The following is an 18069-nucleotide window of genomic DNA, read 5'->3' on the forward strand; positions in this document are numbered from 1 at the left end:
ACTACAGTTCCCAAGATGCCCTACGAGACGCACTTGCGTCTCCCGCCCCTCTGTTCCCCTTTCCGAGTCTTCTATTGGCTCCTCTCCAGGGAGGAGCCAGTAAACTACATTTTCCGGCGTGCCCGTAGGTGGCTGCCTCCTTCCGGCCGACGTGTCTTTCAGGAAGGGGAGCGAGTGAGAGGGCAGCGATATGGCTCCTCCGGCTCCTGGTCCGGCTTCTGGCGGCTCCGGGGAGGTGGACGAGCTGTTCGACGTGAAGAACGCCTTCTACATCGGCAGCTACCAGCAGTGCATCAACGAGGCGCAGCGGGTGAAGGTGCGGCGGCTCCGGGGCTGGGAGACGCTGGGGGCGGAGCCGGAAGAGGCTTCCCGGTGGCCGCGGGTCGGACTCTGATTTTAAAAACCCTACCTTTTCTCCTAGCGCCGTTTCACCCCCCACATCTCTTCACAGCGCGGTGAGGAATTGTCTTTGTCCCTTGACAAAACTCAAAGCAGTACCATTTCGTGATAAATCTCACTTTAACCGCTCACTCTGCACCTTAGGCGTTTGAATAAGAGATTCATGCTTCTATAGTAATAGTAACAAATATAATACTACGCTGCGGTAATAATAATAGTAATAACAATAATAGTTCTCATTTGTTTCCGCCATGCCCTCAATACCCCTAAAGTAGAGACTATTATTTATCCTCGTTTTACAGGTGAGAGAACAAGGAGGCTCAAGAGAGAAGTGACTTCTCGCCTGTTACCCTGCCCCACTAGCCAGTTTATTTCTCCCCAGACTTGCTCATTCATTCATTCCTCACTGATCATCTGTATGGGCCAGGCCGTGTATCCGTGCTAGGCTCAAAGCTGTGACAAAATAGATAAAACTATCTTTCTTGGAAACCTCAGCTCCCAAGGGAGGCAGATAAACAACAAGAAAGTAAATAAACTACCAGGGGCATCCCTGGTGGTCCAGCGGTTAAGCCTTGGCATTTCCACTACAGGGAGGCCATGGTTCCAACCCTGGTTTGGGAAGTTCCCAATGCCACGCCAAGTGCAAATACAAATAAATAAAAGTAAGTCATTTAAAAGGTGTCAGGAAGTGGTGTGATGGAGAGTGGTGGGAGGGAGCCTGCCTGAGAGCTAGAACCTGCAGCTGAAAAGGCCCAGGCAGTGAGTGGGTGACAGGAGAGGGGCCAGCCGGGACTGCTAGCAGCACCTTTTTGGGAAGGAGATGGATGGTACTGTCTGTCACTTTGAGAGTGAGCTATTGGAGACTTAAAAAAAATTATTATTATTTTGTATATTTATTTTTGGCTGTGTGGGGTCTTCATTGCTGCTCAGGCTTCTCTCCAGCTGCGGAGCGCAGGGACTGCTCGTCACATGAGCTTCTCACTGCGGTGGCTTCTCTTGCTGCAGAGCACGGGTTCTGCGTTTAAGGGCTTCAGTAGTTGGGGCTTGCAGGCTCTAGAGTGCTGGCCCAGGGGTTGTGGCACATGGGTTCCGTTCCTCCGAAACATGTGGAATCTTCCTTGACTCATCACTGGCAGGCAGACTCCCTCCCAACCACTGGACCACCAGGAAGTCCCGAGGATTTTTAAGAGCTGTGAATGGGACAGGGTCTTTGCCTGGCCTCATGGTCTAGTGTTCTGAAGAGAGTAAACAAGTAAAGAACCGAGTGAATACATTAATTACAACTTGAGCCCTGCAGGGATAGGAGATAGAAAGTGCTGATCACATATTGAGGGTGGGCCGCTGCTTCATGTGGGAATGGTCAAATCAGACCAAGCTTCTGTGACTGTCATCTAACCCTGTGACCAAACCTTGAGAAGGCTCTCACTTCATAGGTGAGAGTCCCAAAGGTGCTGAGGCAGGGGTGAGCTCTGTGTAGTCAAGGCCTAAGAGGCTGGGGTTGCAGAAGTGGGGTGAACACAGTGGGAGAGATGAAGATTGAAGTGCACAGAGTGAGAGGCAGGGCTTGGGGGCAGGGGTGGGCACAGCAAGGGTTTGGAGTTTATTCCGAAGGTGTGGGAAGCCGTAGGAGCACCATGCAAGGGAGTGGCAGACATCTTCACGGAGGCGGCCGGGGGTTGGAGAAGTTTGGATTCTGAAGTGGAAAAGGCTTGCTTTCCCTTTTGGCCCTTGGCAGTGAGCCCCACGTGCCTGCGTGTCATCTGTGGCACGGAGGGTAAAACCTCAGGCTTCAGTAAGAGGTTCTGATTCGTTGAAACGCCGTTTGCGTGATTGTATTAGTTTTCCATTGTCAGTGTGACAAAGGACAGCTCAAGGCAACACACGTTTACTATCTTGCAGCTTCTATAGGTCAGAAGTCCAACCCTGCTCTCACTAAGCTAAAATCAAGGTATCGGCGGCCCGGCTGTGTTCTTCCTGGAGATTCTGGGGAAGAGCCACCTTCCTTACTCATTGAAGTTGCTGCTTCTTGGCCAGGGGCCACCCTTAGCTCCTGGAGGCTTCCAGATGCCTCTCTCCAGCCCTCAACTTCCCATACCACCCTTCCATCTCAGAATCAGCCATGGGGGGACTTTTCTGGTGGTCCAGTGGTTAAGACTCTGGGCTGCCAATGCAGGGGGCCCAGGTTCGATTCCTGGTCAGGGAACTGGATCCCACATGCTGCAATGAAGATCTCCTGTGCTGCAGCTAACATCTGGTGCAGCCAAATAAATTAAAAAAGAGAAAGATCCAGGCATGGGGGTTCTTGGAGTCTTGCAAGTTTCCCCTTCCCCTTCATTCCTTTTGTCTAAAAGTCCTCTGCTTTTAAGGGGTTCTGTATTGGACTGGACCCTCCCAGATAACCCAGCATGGTCTCCCCACGTTCAGGTCCATAATCTTAATCACACCTGTGAAGTCCCTTTTGTGACGTAAGGAAAGCTGTCCCAAGGGCTGCCCTGGACACCTCTCGGGGCCTTACTGCACTCGGCGTCACAGTTGTTAACGTGCCTCCCTGCCGGGTAAAGCAGACCACAGGAGGGTTCAGACAGGCCTGGCTGCCTCAGGCTCTGGCTCTTCTGTGTGCTCTCTGCAGCCAGGGCTGCCAACGGCACCCCCCTGAGCCTTGCTTTCCCCTCCTGTCGGACGGGAGCCATGACTTTCACCTCAGTAGGGCCCCGCGAGGTTCTGCGTCATACTCAGCGATCCACCTTCTGTCTTCTGTTGCGTGTCTGTTCTGTTTATGTGATAGCGATGTGTTCTTTGAGTCTTACTGTGTCTTAATATGCAGATCTTACCTCCCTGCTGAAGGAAGCAGCGCGACCTGCTGTATGCAGAGAGCTGTGGAAAGCAAAGGAAACCAGATCAGCTGTCAGATCACTGTTGGAGGCAAGGCTGTGGCACAGCCTCTGAGCTGGGGCCTGGGCACCCTCTTCTGCAACATGGTAAAGATGCACTGGCACCAAACCAAGAGATCCTCCCTGACACGGCCAGAAGAATGGGAGTTCCTTCCCTGCTGAGCCCTTTGGCGTGCGTTAATTCTGGTCCACAGGCCACCTGAACCCTCCTCGGCAGCCTGTATTGGGTTAAATGGTGTCCCTGATGAGATGCATCCACTCGGAGCCTGTGACTGTGACTTATTTGGAAGAGGGTCTTTGCACACTGCCAGGTGGTGCCTGGTAAGGAATCCGACATGGGAGACACAGGAGATGAGGTTCAATCCCTGGGTCAGGAAGATCCCCTGGAGGAGAAAATGGCAACCCACTCCAGTATTCTTGCCTGGGAAATTCCGTGGACAGAAGATTCTGGCAGGCTACATCCATGGAGTCACACACTTCTGAGCAAACATGCATGGAGTTGTAATCCAGTGAAGGATCTCTGGATGAGATTAGCCAGGATTTAGGATCGGCCCTAGACAAACCTAGACAGCGTATTAAAAAGCAGAGACTTCACTTTGCCAACAAAGGCACCTGTAGTCAGAGATACGGTTTTTCTAGTAGTCATGTATGGATGTGAGTGTTGGACCATAAAGAAAGCTGAGTACTGAAGCATTGATGCTTTCAAATTGTGGTGCTGGAGAAGACTCTTGAGAGTCCCTTGGATTGCAAGGAAATCAAACCAGTCAATCCTAAAGGAAATCAACCCTGAATATTCATTGGAAGGACTGATGCTGAAGCTGAAACTCCAGTACTTTGGCCACCTGATGTGAAGAGCCAAGTCACCGGAAAAGACCCTGATGCTGGGAAAGATTGAGCGCAAAAGGAGAAAGGGACGACAGGATGAGATGGTTGGATGGCATCACCAACTCAACGGATGTGAGTTTGAGCAAAATCATGAGATAGTGAAGGATAGGGAAGCCTGGCGTGCTGCAGTCCATGGGGTCACAAAGAGTCGGACATGGCCGAGCAACTAAACAGCAACTAAATCCAATGACTGGTGTCCTTCTAAGAGAAAGGCAGAGAGAGGCTTGAGGCAGACAGAAAAAGTGGTGGCAGAGGTTGGAGTGATGCAGCTGCCAGCCAAGGATGACCTGGAGCCGCCAGCCAAGGATGAGGCAAAGGCGGGTTCTCTCGGCCTGTGGAGGGAGCCCAGCTCTGCTGGCACCTTGATCTCAGACCTCTGGCCTCCAGAACCACAAGAGAACAAGTTTCTGTTCTGAACCCCGCCCGAGGCGGTGGTTGGTTATAGCAACTTCAGACAGGCACCCCCAGAGGTGGCCCCAGGTGGAGCCCCTGGTATGTTGCGATGCTGGCACCGTCACGATGTCTGTTTCCCTGCTTGTCGGCCGTTTCTTGAGTGCCCACAAGATGGCAGGCACCGCACAGGTGTTAAGGGTGAAGCAGCTAAGAAAGCCTCCAGGAGCTGATGGTCTAGTGTCGTCGGGTGACACTGATGGCCCGTCAGAGGATGGGATGTGGTCCCCTTCCCCAACCCCAACCCCATCCCTGGCCTCCCTGGACAGTTAGCCTGGCTCTCAGGCCTGGCTGCACCTCTGAGCTGTTTGCAGGCAGTTTGATGTCACTGGTAGATGTGAGCCTCCTGGCTTTTCTGATCTTTGAGCTCCCAGCTGGTGCTGATGAGCCGTCAGGACTAGGCACCAGGGCACTCCCCTGGTGACATGCTTCATGGTTCCTGGGGTTCCTTGGTCTGTACACCTGTCTTCGTTCTTATGCCTCCCAGAAGCTCTTCTCTTTGGCTGCTTGGGAAAGTCCTGAGGTCTGCATGTGGGGTCTCACTGACCCCCCATCAGCCATCCTACAGGGTCGGTGGTGTGCCTGTTTGACGCAGAGGGCAGCTGAGGCTCAGGGTGGCCTCTGGTCCCCTGGTCCCTCGCAGGGCATTTCACTGTGTCCATGCTTCAAAGATACCAAGAGCCAGCATTTGTCTCTCTCTTTTTTTTGAAGAAAATAATCTTATTTATTTTATTTTTGGCTGTCCTGGGTCTTCGTTGCTGCACGCAGGCTTTCTCTAGTTGCGGTGAACGGGGGTTCTCAGTGCGGGGGCCTCACTGCAGCGGCCTCTCTGAGAGCTCGGGCTCTAGAGCTGGGGCTTCAGTAGCTGTGGCACACAGGCTTAGTGGCCTTGCAACATGTGGCTATTCCCGGATCAGGGATTGGACCCGTGTCTCCTGCGTTGGCGGGTGGATTCTTTACCACTGAGCCGCCAGAGAAGCTCCTTGTCTGTCTCTTTTTTTATACTGAAGGTGGTGTGGGGACCCCAGCTGGGTTGGCCTCACCAGTGTCCAGCTTTGAGGGTCCTTTGAGAGTCACTTCTTTAGGAGACACTGTGTTCCAAGTCCTGGCCAGATCCCGGCTGGCCACCGTGGCTGGAGCAAACTGCTGAGACCCCATGGCGAAGCTGGCTGGAGTCCAGCTGGGGCCAGGAGCCAGGCTTCTTGTTTGCAGTCTCCGGTGGCCTGAGAGGAGGACATGTCCACCGCCCTCACACCCTGAGGCTGGGAAGAAGGCCTGGGCTTGTGGAGTCTGGTTCTCAGCCTTGGGGAGGGCAGTCCTGGCATGCTCCCGCGGGTGGGGCTCCAGGCCATTGTTCCCCAGCTCGGGCAGCTTGGCAGGCCATACTCTCTGCTGGTCCCCAGGCCCCGTGGTTTGGAGTGGCGGCTCCAAGGTGGCCAGGCCCACTTGCCTGGTCACTTTCCCCTCCCGGCCCCCGCGTGGCCTGTCCCAGCACCCCCGCACCCTCTGGGCTGAGTTGCTCTGTGCCTGCCCACCCCAGGCACCGTGGGGCCTCCAGGAAGTCGGCCAGCACTCCAGGGCATGGTCCAAGGCTGTTCCCCCGAGGAAGGGCCCCTCCCGTGCCCGCAGCCGCACAGGGGCCCTCTTCAGGGTGCTGCAGGGAGCTCTGCATGAGCTCGCCCTACAGCTGCTTCTGGGTTCTGTGCGGTGACTGGGCTGACTGAACGTGGCCTGTGGACCTCGTCCCCATGGACACAGCGGTCCCCAAGGACTCCCCCCGCCTGGCTAGACCCCAGCATCGCTGTGCTGGGGCAGCCAAGCTGAGCTCTCCCAGAAAGGTCCTCTGAGTGAGGCGGGGCCAAGCTGAGCTCTCCCAGAAAGGTCCTCTGAGTGAGGCGGGTCTCCGTCTGTCCTGTTTGCCGCTTTAAAGAGCGTTTTGAAGCCAAAGCAGCGTGGAAGGGCCCGCTGCAGACAGTAAAGTCCCCTTTGCATGTCCCCCACCAGGTCCCATCCCTTCTCCAGCATCAGCCATCCATCTTCAGATGGGAGTCTTCCCAGGCCTGCTTTCTAGGCTTGTACAGACTTAGGCATCAGTGCACGCCCAACCCCGACCCCACTGCAGGCGTCCTCGGACCACCTGGACTGTTGAGCTGCTTCCATTTTGGTCTGCTGAGGCTCGGGTCCTTCCCCATCGGCATGAGCAGCCCAGTGTCCCGTGGTCGGAAGCGTGGCTTCTGCCCCGGCCCCTTCTGTATGGCTCGGGCTGTTTCAGCACTGTTAGTGTCCCCGTCCCTCACCCAGCCGGATGGGAGTGACAGTTGAGCCGCCTTTCCCAGGGGGATGTCCTGGGGGCACAGAATGGGGTGCCCAGCATGCTGCATGCCGTCCGTGGCGGCTGCTCGCCTGTGGCCGAAGGTCCTAAGGGGGCAGAGAGCCAGGGCGGGGACTAGGGCCCAGTCTCCTGGGAAGGCTGCCTGTGGCTGGCCTCTGTGGGGCTGCTGGCCGCACGGCCCCCGCGAGTCCTGACCTACCTTTGCCTCCGCAGCCATCCAGCCCGGAGAGAGACGTGGAGCGGGATGTCTTCCTGTACAGAGCGTACCTGGCCCAGGTGAGCGTGGGCCCTTGACTGTGACTGCCGGTGCCCTGGGACAGGAGAGTCAGGAGCAGAGTGTCGGCGGGGGCAGGAGCCACGCAGCTGGTGTGGCCACTGGAAGTCGGTGACCGCGTCACTGAGGCCCTGCAGCACCAGCTCAGGAGACCGGTGTTGGGATTTCTTGTTTTGTTTTGTTTTTTCCACTTAATTAGTAGATTTTACTCGTTCGGTATGGTTCTGGGTTTACAGATAACCAAGCAGATGATAAAAAGAATTCCAAATCCCAGCCCCACCCCACAGGCATTTTCTCTCATTAACAGTTTGGGTTTGTGGGGTGCTTTTGTTAGAACTGATGCACTGGTATTGATGCCGTTATTAACTAGAGCTGGCAGTTTAGATGCTGCAGTTAAAGTTTTAAAAGCATCGTTGCATGCTGTGCTCAGTCCTGTCCAACTCCTTGTGACCCTATGGGCTGTAGTCCGCCAGGCTCGTCTGTCCATGGGATTTTCCAGGCGAGAGTACTGGAGGGGGAGCCATTTCCTGCTCCAAGGCCTTCCCACCCGGGGACGGAACCCACGTCTCTTGGTGTCTCCTGCATTGGCAGGCGGGTTCTTTACCTGGGTCTTAAAAAGCAGCATTCCCCTGGGACGTAATGCAGTGAGAGTTCATCCCCCTGTTGTATAGACAACCCAGACTCTGCAGAGAGGATTGAACTGTGCCCACCGTGTTCCCACCCCAGGCCCACAGCACGGGTGTGGCCGCCAGCCTCATCCCCTTAGAGCAGCGGGGAGAGGGCAGGCCTGGGCTGCTGTGTGGGGGGCACATGGCTCACAGGTGCCCCCACCTCGCGTCAGGCCTCAGGTGGCTTCCCAGGTCTCTTTGCATCTTTTCCTCTGTGGAGCATTCTAGAACCTGAGGGGACCTCCCCCTGTGGCCCAGGTGCTCCTCCCCGCCACCTCCCACCTCCAGGGTGTGTGTGCCCCCCGTCAGAGTAGGGTGCCCCAGTGCACTGCAGAGTCTGCTCGGATGTGTTCATGTCTGCATGTGTCTTTAAAGATAAACACAGGTAGGGACTCCCCCGGTGGCCCAGTGGTTAAGGCTCTGTGGCTTCCATGCAGGGGTCACGGGTTTGACCCCTGGTCGGAGAACTAAGGCCCCACATACCGTATGGCAAGGCCAAAAAATTCTTTTTTAATAAATTAAAAAAAATGAAACGTGAAGACACGTAGAAGGCAATGAACACACTGAAACTGCCTGGAAAGGAACAGGGAAATGGGTCCCTGATGCCAGTTTCCCTTCGCAGTGACCTCCCTGCTGGGTGTCTGTGGGCAGGCCGAAGCACATGCCCAGATTCCCTGACCCTGTGACCCCCTCCCCTTCACCACCTGGGGCTGTACAGTGACCGGCCAGGGTCTGCAGCTGGAGCAGTGGGCAGTGTGGCTAACGGGGGATGCTGTGGTGGCTCCCGAGGGCCAAGGGGCGTCCCTGGGAGCGGTAGGTACTGGGGCTTCACCAGGGCGATGCTGGCACCAAGCAGCCCTTGTATATTCCCTGGGGTCTGGGACACAGAAACTGCACCGGGAGGTCGGGCAGGGCTGACGGCGTCCGTGTCCTGCCCACAGAGGAAGTACGGCGTGGTGCTGGATGAGATCAAGCCCTCCTCTGCCCCCGAGCTGCAGGCTGTGCGCATGTTTGCGGAGTACCTGGCCAGCGACAGCCGGCGGTGAGGCTGGGGCGCTGTGGGCGGGCCTGGGCGGGCAGGGGGTGTCTGGTGGGCATCCCTGCTGTGCCCTCTGAGCCTTGGTTCCCCTCAGCCGCACAGCGGGGGCAGTGAGGGGCCCTGCTTCCAGGAGGTCTCTGCGGGGGCGGGGGGCCAGAGGTGGGGACTGCACAGCTGCCTAGGGGCTGCGGAAGCCTGGTTGCCCAGAGAGCCCCCCCGGGACGCGCGGCGGGGACCCTCCCCACCTTCCGCTGCTGCTCACCTGAGTTGCGGGGAGGTGCTGGTGGCTGCGCTGCCTGTCATCCATCTCTGCGGACGGGTGGGAGGGCGGACACCGCAGCCTCACTCTGAGCTGCATGTCCGCCTCGTGCCGCTGATCAGCTGTCATCAGACTCCGTCAGGTGGTGGCCGGGAGAGGCGAGGGTCAGGGCTGTAGGGACCCGGAAGCGCTGGGTCTTCCAGGACCAGGCCTGCCTGTTCTCTGCTGCCCGGCGTGGGGTCTGAGACCGCTCACGGTCTGGCCTTTCTGGCTTCAGGTGGCTCCTGCGCAGGCAGGTCTTGGGCTGGGCTGCTCACCCAGGTGCCTGTGAGCTCAGCCTCTGGCTGGGAGCTGTGTGGCCCTGCCTCACCTGTGCGTGGAGCACCAGCCTGATGCAGCAGGCTTTGTGGTCCCCCTGCACCTCGGTTCCCCCCACCCCTGGAAATGGACTGCTCACAAAGCCCCCTGGGATTTCAGAGGTGAAACACCCCCCAGAGGGTGGCTGGGCTAGAAGGCGGGGCAGCACAGCGCATGACAGGGAGATGCTCTGCTCTGGGAGCCGACCCCAGCTGCCTGTCCGAGCTCCGGGGCCTCGCTCACAGCACTGTGATGCCTCGGGGGGTCTCGGGCTCCTCTCCTGAACGCTGCCCCGTGGAGCTTGTTAGACCAGGATGTGGGCCTGACCTCATCGATACTACGCCTCCCTCGCGGGCTGCTGCAGCCCTCTGTGGGTCCCAAGTGTGGATATCTCCTGTGACCCCCACTTCTGCTCCTCATGGAGGGCAGCGCCCCGTGCGCAACCTCCTTTGATCTGGCTCCTTGGTCCATAAAGAGACCTGAGGGGTTTCTTCAAAGAGACTTAAGCAATGGCAGCTGAATGGGGACCCCCAAAAGCTGTGAACCTGACCTCGTTGGAAACGGGCTGTCTGCAGATGTAAGTGGTTAAAGACCTTGAGCTCATCTTGGATGTAAGGTAGGCCCTAAATCCAGTGACGGGTGTCTTCAGAAGAGGGGGAGAGAAGACGCAGACGTGGAGGCCACCTGAAGACGCAGGCACAGATCTGGACAGAAGGACTGCCGCAGCTCCGAGAGCCGGGGGGAGGCTGCCCTGGACACGCTGTCCCTTGGAGCCCCGCAGGAGAAACCAGTCCTGCCAACACCTTAAAAAAAAGTGGTCCGGCTGCACTGAGTCTCAGTTGCCACAGGCAGGATCTTTGATTCTCACTGCATCATCTTCAGTTGCGGCATGCGACATCTTAGCTGTGGTCCTTGGGGTCTAGTTCCCTGATCAGGGATTGAACCAGGGCCCCCTGCGTTGGGGGCATAGAGTTTTAGCCACTAGACCACAGGGAAGTCCCTTGCCAACACCTCGATTTCAGCTGCTGGCTTCTAGAACTGTGAGAGAATACATCCTGTCGTTTCACTGCTTCCTGGTACCTGGTGCTTTGTGATGACCCGGAACAGTTAAGACAGGCGCCCTCTCTGCACCTCACTAGCCTGGGTGATGAGCCCTTTGGGAAGGGGAAGGAGCTCCGGGGCTGCTGCGAGCATTACAGGAAAGAGCCCCCAGGAGGCCCAGGGCGTGGAGCTGGTGCTCAGGAAAGCAGGGGTGCTCACAGTGCATCCGTCCTGGCAGTGCAGACTGCCACCCCACGCAGACTGCCCGGCAGGCAGGTGGTGGAGGAAGCGCCAGAGCCCACGGGATAACTGCAGCACCTTCCAGTAACCGCGTACGCCGCTGACAGGAGGACGGGGCAGGCCGCGTGTTCACCGCCGGTGCGCCGGGAAGCAGGCAGAAGCTTTGTGAGGTGGCCTTGGGGCGGCGCATGCCAGCCCCGTGGGGTCCCTGCACAGTCGTGCCTCATGCGTGGCGGGCAGCACACGCAGCTGTGAAGTCACGTGTCTGTCAGGCCCCTCTCTGGTGGGCGCGGGGAGGCTGACAGACCCGTCCCTGGCCTCCAGGGACCCTGGGGTACACCACCCCTCAGCAACCCACATGAGACATAGGCGTTTGCTGAGACGGCATCGGTCCCGAGCCACGGCGTTTGTCCAGTAGTGACACGGCCCTTCTCTCGTTAATTGCTCAGCAGCCCTTTGAATCAAGAATCCCAACTCCTCGATTCAGTTAAGCAGTTCATTTCTGGTGTAATGTGACGTGTGGGTGCACCCAGTGGTCCTCAGGCCAGCCTGGACTCCGGCCTGGTGCCAGCACCCAAGCCCCAGCCCAGCACGCCACCCCCCTGTCGGAAGCGGTCGGGCTGGGGAGCCAGGGACAGCCACCTTGGCCGCGGGCATCCTCCCGCACAGCCGCCCTCAGGACCCAGGCCCAGTGCTGACCGAGGTAGATCTGGTCCCTCTGCTGAGACCGCCAGCCTCCAGGGGAAGCTGGTGGCGGCATGAGGTTGAGGTGCCCCTCTGCAGCCTCACGTCCCTGCGGCGGGAGGTGCCCCTGGCAAAGCCAGCCCAACCCTCTGCATTGGGGTGGTGTGGACACCTCAGCCCTTGAGCGCTGATGCCGGGGGAGCGTGGGGCCTGGGTGGTCATCTGTGGGCAGGGCCGGGCACGACCCTTCCTGCACCGCATCTCCCCACAAGGCCTGGTGCACCTGACCCCACTTCTGGCCTCGGTTTCCCTGTCTGTGTGAAGGCTGAGAAGTGCCTGATGAGGTGGCTTGGCGCAGACAGCTGGGCCCATCCTGCCCACTGCTGCTCTGTGCCTGCGGGGGCCTGTCTGTTCCCCCTGGGGGTGCGGCCACCTCCTGCCCCTGCCTTGGGCCATGAGCAGCTGTGTCTCACAGGGACACGATTGTGGCCGAGCTGGACCGGGAGATGAGCCGGAGCGTGGATGTAACCAACACCACCTTCCTGCTCATGGCCGCTTCCATCTACTTCTACGACCAGAACCCAGACGCAGCCCTGCGCACCCTTCACCAGGGGGACAGCCTGGAGTGGTGAGTGGCCATCCTACACGGGGGTTTGCGGGGGGGCTGTCTGAGAGGCAGCTCAGAGCCTCATCAGCCGTTGTCATAGGAACGGCGAGGGGGGCTGCTTGGAAAGTGGGCCTGGGGTGGGGCGCAGGCCTCTCGTTCCAGTTCCAGCTCTTGTTCCCAGTCCCAGAGACGCTCTCTTCCGCACGGCTGGGCTGCTGCTCTGAGGACAGGGCACCCTCCGCTGAAAAGCGTCTGTTCCCAGCAGCAGAGCTGAAAGCACCTTTGTCTCTGCCCGAGGCCTCTGTGCCCGCCCTCCCTCCACGAAGCCTTGTGCTCCTCTGTCCAGGGCCCTGGCCTGTCCACCTCTTCCTTGGGCCCTCAGCACCCTCCGTTGAGGCCGGCCCTTGGGCACTGCAGGCCTGGGCCCTGGAGCCCCCAGCCCAGGAGGCGGCTCTGGGCTGTGCTGTGACCCTCGCTCTGGCCAGGGCTCCACAAGTGCTCTGGTTTCTGCCTTCCCCTTGTTAGTCTCCCTTCTCGCCCGCTTATTTCCCACCTCAATCCCAAAGGGGGTTTGCAGTTGGCCTGGTGCAGGGCTGAGGTGATGGTGGATCCGCGAATGTTTCTCATGCCCCTCCCCGGGCTCTCCTGGGCACTGGGTCATGTCCTGGTGGGAAAGCTCTGGAACAAGAGGCCACAGTAGTGATTGGGTCCCAGCTGTCTAGGCCTGAGAAGGGGTGGGGGGGTGACGCTGAAGGCAGGGGCCACGTGCTTCCCCGCAGCACTTCATCCGGGAGCACTGGGGAGGGACTGTGTGTGGAAAGAGGAGGGGGTGCAAACCTGGTGGCTGGCCATGGGGTGGGCAGGGAGCGGGCCGCAGGGCTGGGGACCCCGTGGAGCTCTCGGCCTGATCCTGCTCCACAGAGGCACAGGGCCTGGGAAGCGATGGGGCGCTGGTTGTGGCGAGCAGTGCCCACAGAGTTTGATTCTACCGGGCTGATGGTCAGCCTCAGTTTTCCCCTCTGCAAAGTGGGACTGGTGGCCCGAGTGCTAACAGGAAGTTTCGGGAAGGTGGTGCTTACAGAGTGAGCTCCCAGTGGGAGGGTACAGTGGGGCGAGGGTTCACAGGCCACACGCCTTTCCCGCAGCATGGCGATGACAGTGCAGATCCTGCTGAAGCTTGACCGCCTGGACCTCGCCCGGTAAGCCCGCCCCGCCAGGGCTGCTGGGCGACGGCCTGTGCCCGGGGGGGCGGGGGGGGTGCTATCTTAGCAAAGGCCGGGCTGTGCTGGGACCCTGAATTCTCCAGAAACCGGGCCTCTGTCTTCAGTGGGGACCCCCCCGAGCACGCCCCCTGGCTCAGATCATCAGCAACGCGAGTGTTTCTCCATGTAGTGCGTTCTGGTCCACGGGGGTGGCGGCACCACTGGTTGCCTGCCCGGCCCTGCACGGTGCTGCCTGGGGCGAGGGGCGTTGCTGCCGGTGCCTCAGCTTCCTTCCGTGAGGCTGGCAGCGGGGCCCGGCCTGCAGGGTGGGGGTGGGCTTCAGGCGTGTGCGGCCACAGGGGCTGCCAAGGCCTTGTGAGCAAGGAGCTCGGGCAGGGGTGGGGGACAGCGGCCGGGCCCCGCAGCCACTGGGCACCTCTCCTCCGCCCCCAGGAAGGAGCTGAAGAAGATGCAGGACCAGGACGAGGACGCTACGCTCACCCAGCTGGCCACCGCCTGGGCCAGCCTGGCTGCGGTGAGCCCCTGCCCAGCCTGGGTGGGAGCACGGGGGCAGGAGCAGCTGGGCTTCACGGACACCCCGGGCCTCGTGCTTTCTTGGGGGCCAGTCTCCCGGAAGAGCCCAGGACATTTTCCCCATCACTCAGCCTTGACCCCTTCTGGCTTCCTATAGCCCAGTAGCTTGGCCAGAGCCAGGGTGAACCGACTGGGAGGCTCGGAACTAGACTCAGCGTGCCTGTTCCTGCACGCTCTCCCACTCCCACCCGAGTGCGGGGAGCCAGCCTGGCAGCACAGACTCCTCTGGGGCCTGGCCCCAGGCTCGGCTGCTGCTCAGCTTGCTCTCCAGGCTCCTGGCACAAAGCTGGGGCCTGAGTCCTCCCTCGCGTACTCCCTCCTCGAGCCTAGCCCCGCTACCCCCACATGCCTGGGCTCCCCTCTCCTGGCAGCAGCCCCATTTCTGTCTTGGGCTTTTAACTTCCTTTCTCTGAGTTCACGCTCTTGTCCAAGCTTTTTAAAACGTGCTCCTTGTCTGCGTGCATCTGCACGTCGTTTTGCACGGCTGAGGCCTCACCCTGTAGGATCCATTCAGTGCAGGGGACACACCCCAACAGTCCTGTCTGTAGCCTTGCAATTGTTCACAAGTGCATCTCCGTGTCAGGCTCCCCTGCCAGTGTGACACTGTGTTTCTCCCAGGCAGACAGAACCTGCTATTCAGAATGTGGGCGGGCGGGCTCAGGACCGACCATGGAACAGAGGCTGGTGGGCCGTGTGTCCCAGCCCAGACCTTGGCCCAGCTGCCAGTGCATTGATTCCTCTTCCTCAAAGCTGAGCCTTTCAAGACCATAAACTGAGGGCTTGAGGGAGCCGAGTTTGAGGGGTCTGGACACTGCCTCGGCCCCTTCACAGCACAGGCTGCTCAAGGGCCTCTGTGTGGAAGGGGGCGGCGTCCCCAGGGTGCCTGCCCTGAGATCCATCCAGGAGGGAGCAGGCTGGGGCAGGGCAGCAGGGTGACAAGGCGGTGATGTCCCAACTGTCCCGGCAGGGAGGTGAGAAGCTCCAGGACGCCTACTACATCTTCCAGGAGATGGCTGACAAGTGTTCGCCGACCCTGCTGCTGCTCAACGGGCAGGCAGCCTGCCACATGGCGCAGGGCCGCTGGGAGGCCGCTGAGGGCGTGCTGCAGGAGGCGCTGGACAAGGTAGGGGCAGGCCCAGCCCCACCCCAGAAACAGGTGCGGCAGGGGCCCCACACCGGCCTGCTGGCCAGGTGGGGATTCTCAGGCTGACTCAGCTAAAAGTCGGGATTGTGAACCGCAGTCCTCATTCTGACTTCTCTTGAAAATGGGAGGATCCCGTCAGCCCAGGCCTGAGCTAAGCAGACACATGCCTCGTCTTCTCACTGATGCCGCCGCTGCCTGGCCTGGGCCCTTTCAGGGTGATGACCCCTGGCCTGGATCTGTGCTTGAGAGAGACCCCCACCGTTGGCTGCTGAGGAGCGAGCACAGCACACACACAGTGTCGCCTGTGCCCGTGCTCGCTGAGCGGAGGCCCCGAGCGTGCCGCCCGCGGGGGCTGGGGGCCGCCTTAGTGGCCTGCCTTCTGACCGAAAGCTGAGGCGGGTTTGATACAATGAGAAACTGATGCCAGTGGGCAGCCCCTCCCTCTTCCCCTCTGTGAGGGGCCAGGCTGTCACGGCAGGCCATTGGCCATGCAGAGACAGGCCACAGGGCGGTGGTGGGGTCATCAGGCTGCGCGTGTGGAGCTGTGCCCTGTGCCAGCCAGCGGGCAGGGTCCCCACGGCCCCTTGCGCTTGCGACATCCCGGGCAGCATGTCCCTGCCTCGCCCCCCCCATCAGGGCCTTCGGGCTGGGGTTCCCGGCCAAGGCAGCAGCCAAGCCCGTTCCCAGGATTCCCCGGGCTTCAGCGCCCAGTGTGGGCGGGTGAGGGGAGGTCAGCTGCTTGGAGGTTCTGGTAATTTCCTGCAGTTTCCTGTCAGGTCCCCTGGGGAGTGGGCGGGCCCTACCCCACGGTCTCAGGCCTCACGGCTGCAGCGGGAGGACCAGCTCGCTGGGCTGCGATACGTTGAGGCTCCCTTGGCCTAGACTCTGTCACCTTAAGATTTGTGATAAATAGGCCCCTTGGAAACTGCAGCAAGCGGAGTCTCCGTGTTCAGGCCTTGGTTCAGGAAGCACCAAGCCCCTGGGGAAAGCAGCTGGTGTGGGGAAGCAGAAGGGAAGGCTCCAAGCTCACCACCTGGCCAAGCATCCAGTCACGGGGCACACTGCATCTCGTAGCCCCAGCCCTGTCTGAGTTGGGGGTGAGTGGGCCAATCCAATGGCCTGGAGAAGCTGACCCTGCCCGTCTCCTTTGTTGCCAGGACAGCAGCCACCCTGAGACGCTGATCAACCTCGTCGTCCTGTCCCAACACCTGGGCAAGCCTCCTGAGGTAGGCCCCTCCCCGCCCCCAGCCAGGTGCAGCACCTGGGCAAGCCTCTTGAGCTAGGCCCCTCCCCACCCCAAGCAGGTGCAGCAGGGTTTTCTGGTCCTCGCAATGCCAGCCTGGTGTGGGCAGGGGTCTCTAGCAAGGCCCCAGCTCCACAGGGAGCTTGAGGTCACGGAGTCTGAACTTCAAGGCTAGCCTGGGGTTGGGGCAGGAACCTGCTCCCCATGAGTGGATGCGGCTGTGGTTGACCCGGGGGAGTTGGTGGTACAGTCACTCCCCCAGGGCCCCCACCCTGCCCGGAGCTCTGAGAGTCCTCTGGACATGGGGGCTGAGGCTCAGGGCTCGCAGGGTGGGAGCCAGCCTGTGTCACCTCACAGTCAGGAGCAGGCAACAGGACAGAGAAGTGGGGCCCAGGGGAGCCATCCCGGTGAGCCTGTCTCGTCTGAGAGTGCAGGGGAAGGATGTGGGGCACTGCCCGTTAGGTGCCAGGCCCAGGCGGCCAGGGGCCCGCCACCCCAGAGCTTCATGGGGGTCTGTCCCCAGTGCCTATGGAAGGGCCCACTGGCAGCCTCAGGGCTGGGGTGGTGTGGGACAGATAGGACAGCGCCCCCACTCAGCACAGAGACACCCCCAGACTACCAGTTTGGAAGAAGCAGAGCTGCACAGACGCCCACAGCCCTGTATGTCAGGGCTGGGCCCGGGGGTAGGGCCAGGCTGGGTGCGAGGCTCTGTCTTGGCCCCAGTTGCCATCCCCAGGCCTCTGAGGTGTCTCCACACAGTGCGCCCAGAACAAACCCATCTCGTTTCCCACCCCCATCCCCCGACCTGCCGTCTACTCTGCCTGGCCCCCTGCCTCTCCCTGGGCCTGGGTCCCCACCCAGCCCACATCCCTGAGCCTGGGGCATCCCTTCAATCACGTGCAAGTACAGGCTCCTGGCCCCACCCTCCAGGGTCCCCTCTAATTCAGCATGATTCCGGGGTGTTGGGTGATGGAAAACCTTTGGGGAAATTGGGGCTCTTGCTTGGGTCTGGCTGGGTGGCCCTTGTTTCATCCCATTCTGCTTTCCAGGTCAGAGCCAACGTGGGGTCCCCGTGTTTAGCTAACCTTGCCTCCTCCCACAGGTGACAAACCGCTACCTGTCCCAGCTGAAGGATGCCCACAGGTCCCACCCCTTCATCAGGGAGTACCAGGCCAAGGTGAGCCCTTGTGGGTGGCCCAGCTCTGTGCCCCAGACCCCGCAGGCTCTACTAGGCAAGGTGGGGACTCGGGGCCTGGCTCACAGGTTTTCCCGTTTCTCTGTCTTTCTGTACCCCTCCCCCTGCACCCCCAATTCACATCGAAGGAGAATGACTTTGACCGGCTGGTGCTGCAGTATGCCCCCAGCGCCTGAGGCCGGCCCCAGACGCACTTCCGGAGGAGCTGTGGGAACGCGAGGCCAGGGCTCTGCTGCCCTCTCTGCCGGGCACTTGCCCTTTGGTTAGAAGTACAGGCTGGAAGCCCAGCCCAGCCTGCCGTTTTTCAATAAATGTCTCCCTTCCAGGAATCCCCATCCAATCCGTGTTTGCTCCAGCCACTTTGAAGGGGCAGATAGGAGGGACCCCTGGTGACCAAACAGCTACCCCCACACTCAGTTGGCATCCAGAGAAGCTGAGGCACAGGGAGGTCACAGCCATCACAAGGGGTACCAGGATTTAAACGCAGCACCCCTGGGGGGTCTGGAGGTGGTGAGGGTGCCGGAAGTACTCAGGCCTCAGCTCAGTTAAGTGGGGAGGGGCCGTG

General features: G+C 60.0%; 1 protein-coding gene and 1 non-coding gene across 4 annotated transcripts; both read left to right on the forward strand.

The window, feature by feature from the left end:
• The first annotated feature begins 151 nt into the window (after window positions 1-151).
• Window positions 152-17833, forward strand: COPE (COPI coat complex subunit epsilon). Of its 3 annotated transcripts, XM_060416195.1 has the most exons (11): window positions 305-455; window positions 3224-4247; window positions 7171-7233; window positions 8841-8941; window positions 11995-12147; window positions 13272-13325; window positions 13782-13863; window positions 14890-15045; window positions 16224-16292; window positions 17412-17486; window positions 17633-17833. In XM_060416195.1, the coding sequence occupies exons 2-11, from the start codon at window positions 4212-4214 to the stop codon at window positions 17678-17680; spliced, it is 837 nt and encodes a 278-aa protein (XP_060272178.1). In that variant the 5' UTR covers window positions 305-455; window positions 3224-4211; the 3' UTR covers window positions 17681-17833. The 3 variants fall into 3 exon arrangements, with proteins under 3 accessions (XP_027825174.1, XP_060272178.1, XP_060272177.1); XM_027969373.2 differs by lacking the exon at window positions 3224-4247 and having other exon boundaries at window positions 152-316; XM_060416194.1 differs by having other exon boundaries at window positions 305-4247.
• On the forward strand, window positions 2530-2602 carry TRNAG-GCC (transfer RNA glycine (anticodon GCC)). Its single transcript has one exon. It is a non-coding gene; the product is annotated as a tRNA-Gly (tRNA).
• Window positions 17834-18069: the final 236 nt, after the last annotated feature.

Source organism: Ovis aries, chromosome 5 (assembly GCF_016772045.2).
Source record: "Ovis aries strain OAR_USU_Benz2616 breed Rambouillet chromosome 5, ARS-UI_Ramb_v3.0, whole genome shotgun sequence".
NCBI lineage: Eukaryota > Metazoa > Chordata > Mammalia > Artiodactyla > Bovidae > Ovis > Ovis aries.

Coding starts and splice junctions, on each gene's coding strand:
- COPE (XM_027969373.2), top strand. CDS start 191: ATGGCTCCTCCGGCTCCTGGTCCGGCTTCTGGCGGCTCCGGGGAGGTG. Junction 317..7,170: donor ACGAGGCGCAGCGGGTGAAG/GTGCGGCGGCTC, acceptor TTGCCTCCGCAG/CCATCCAGCCCGGAGAGAGA. Junction 13,864..14,889: donor CCTGGGCCAGCCTGGCTGCG/GTGAGCCCCTGC, acceptor CTGTCCCGGCAG/GGAGGTGAGAAGCTCCAGGA.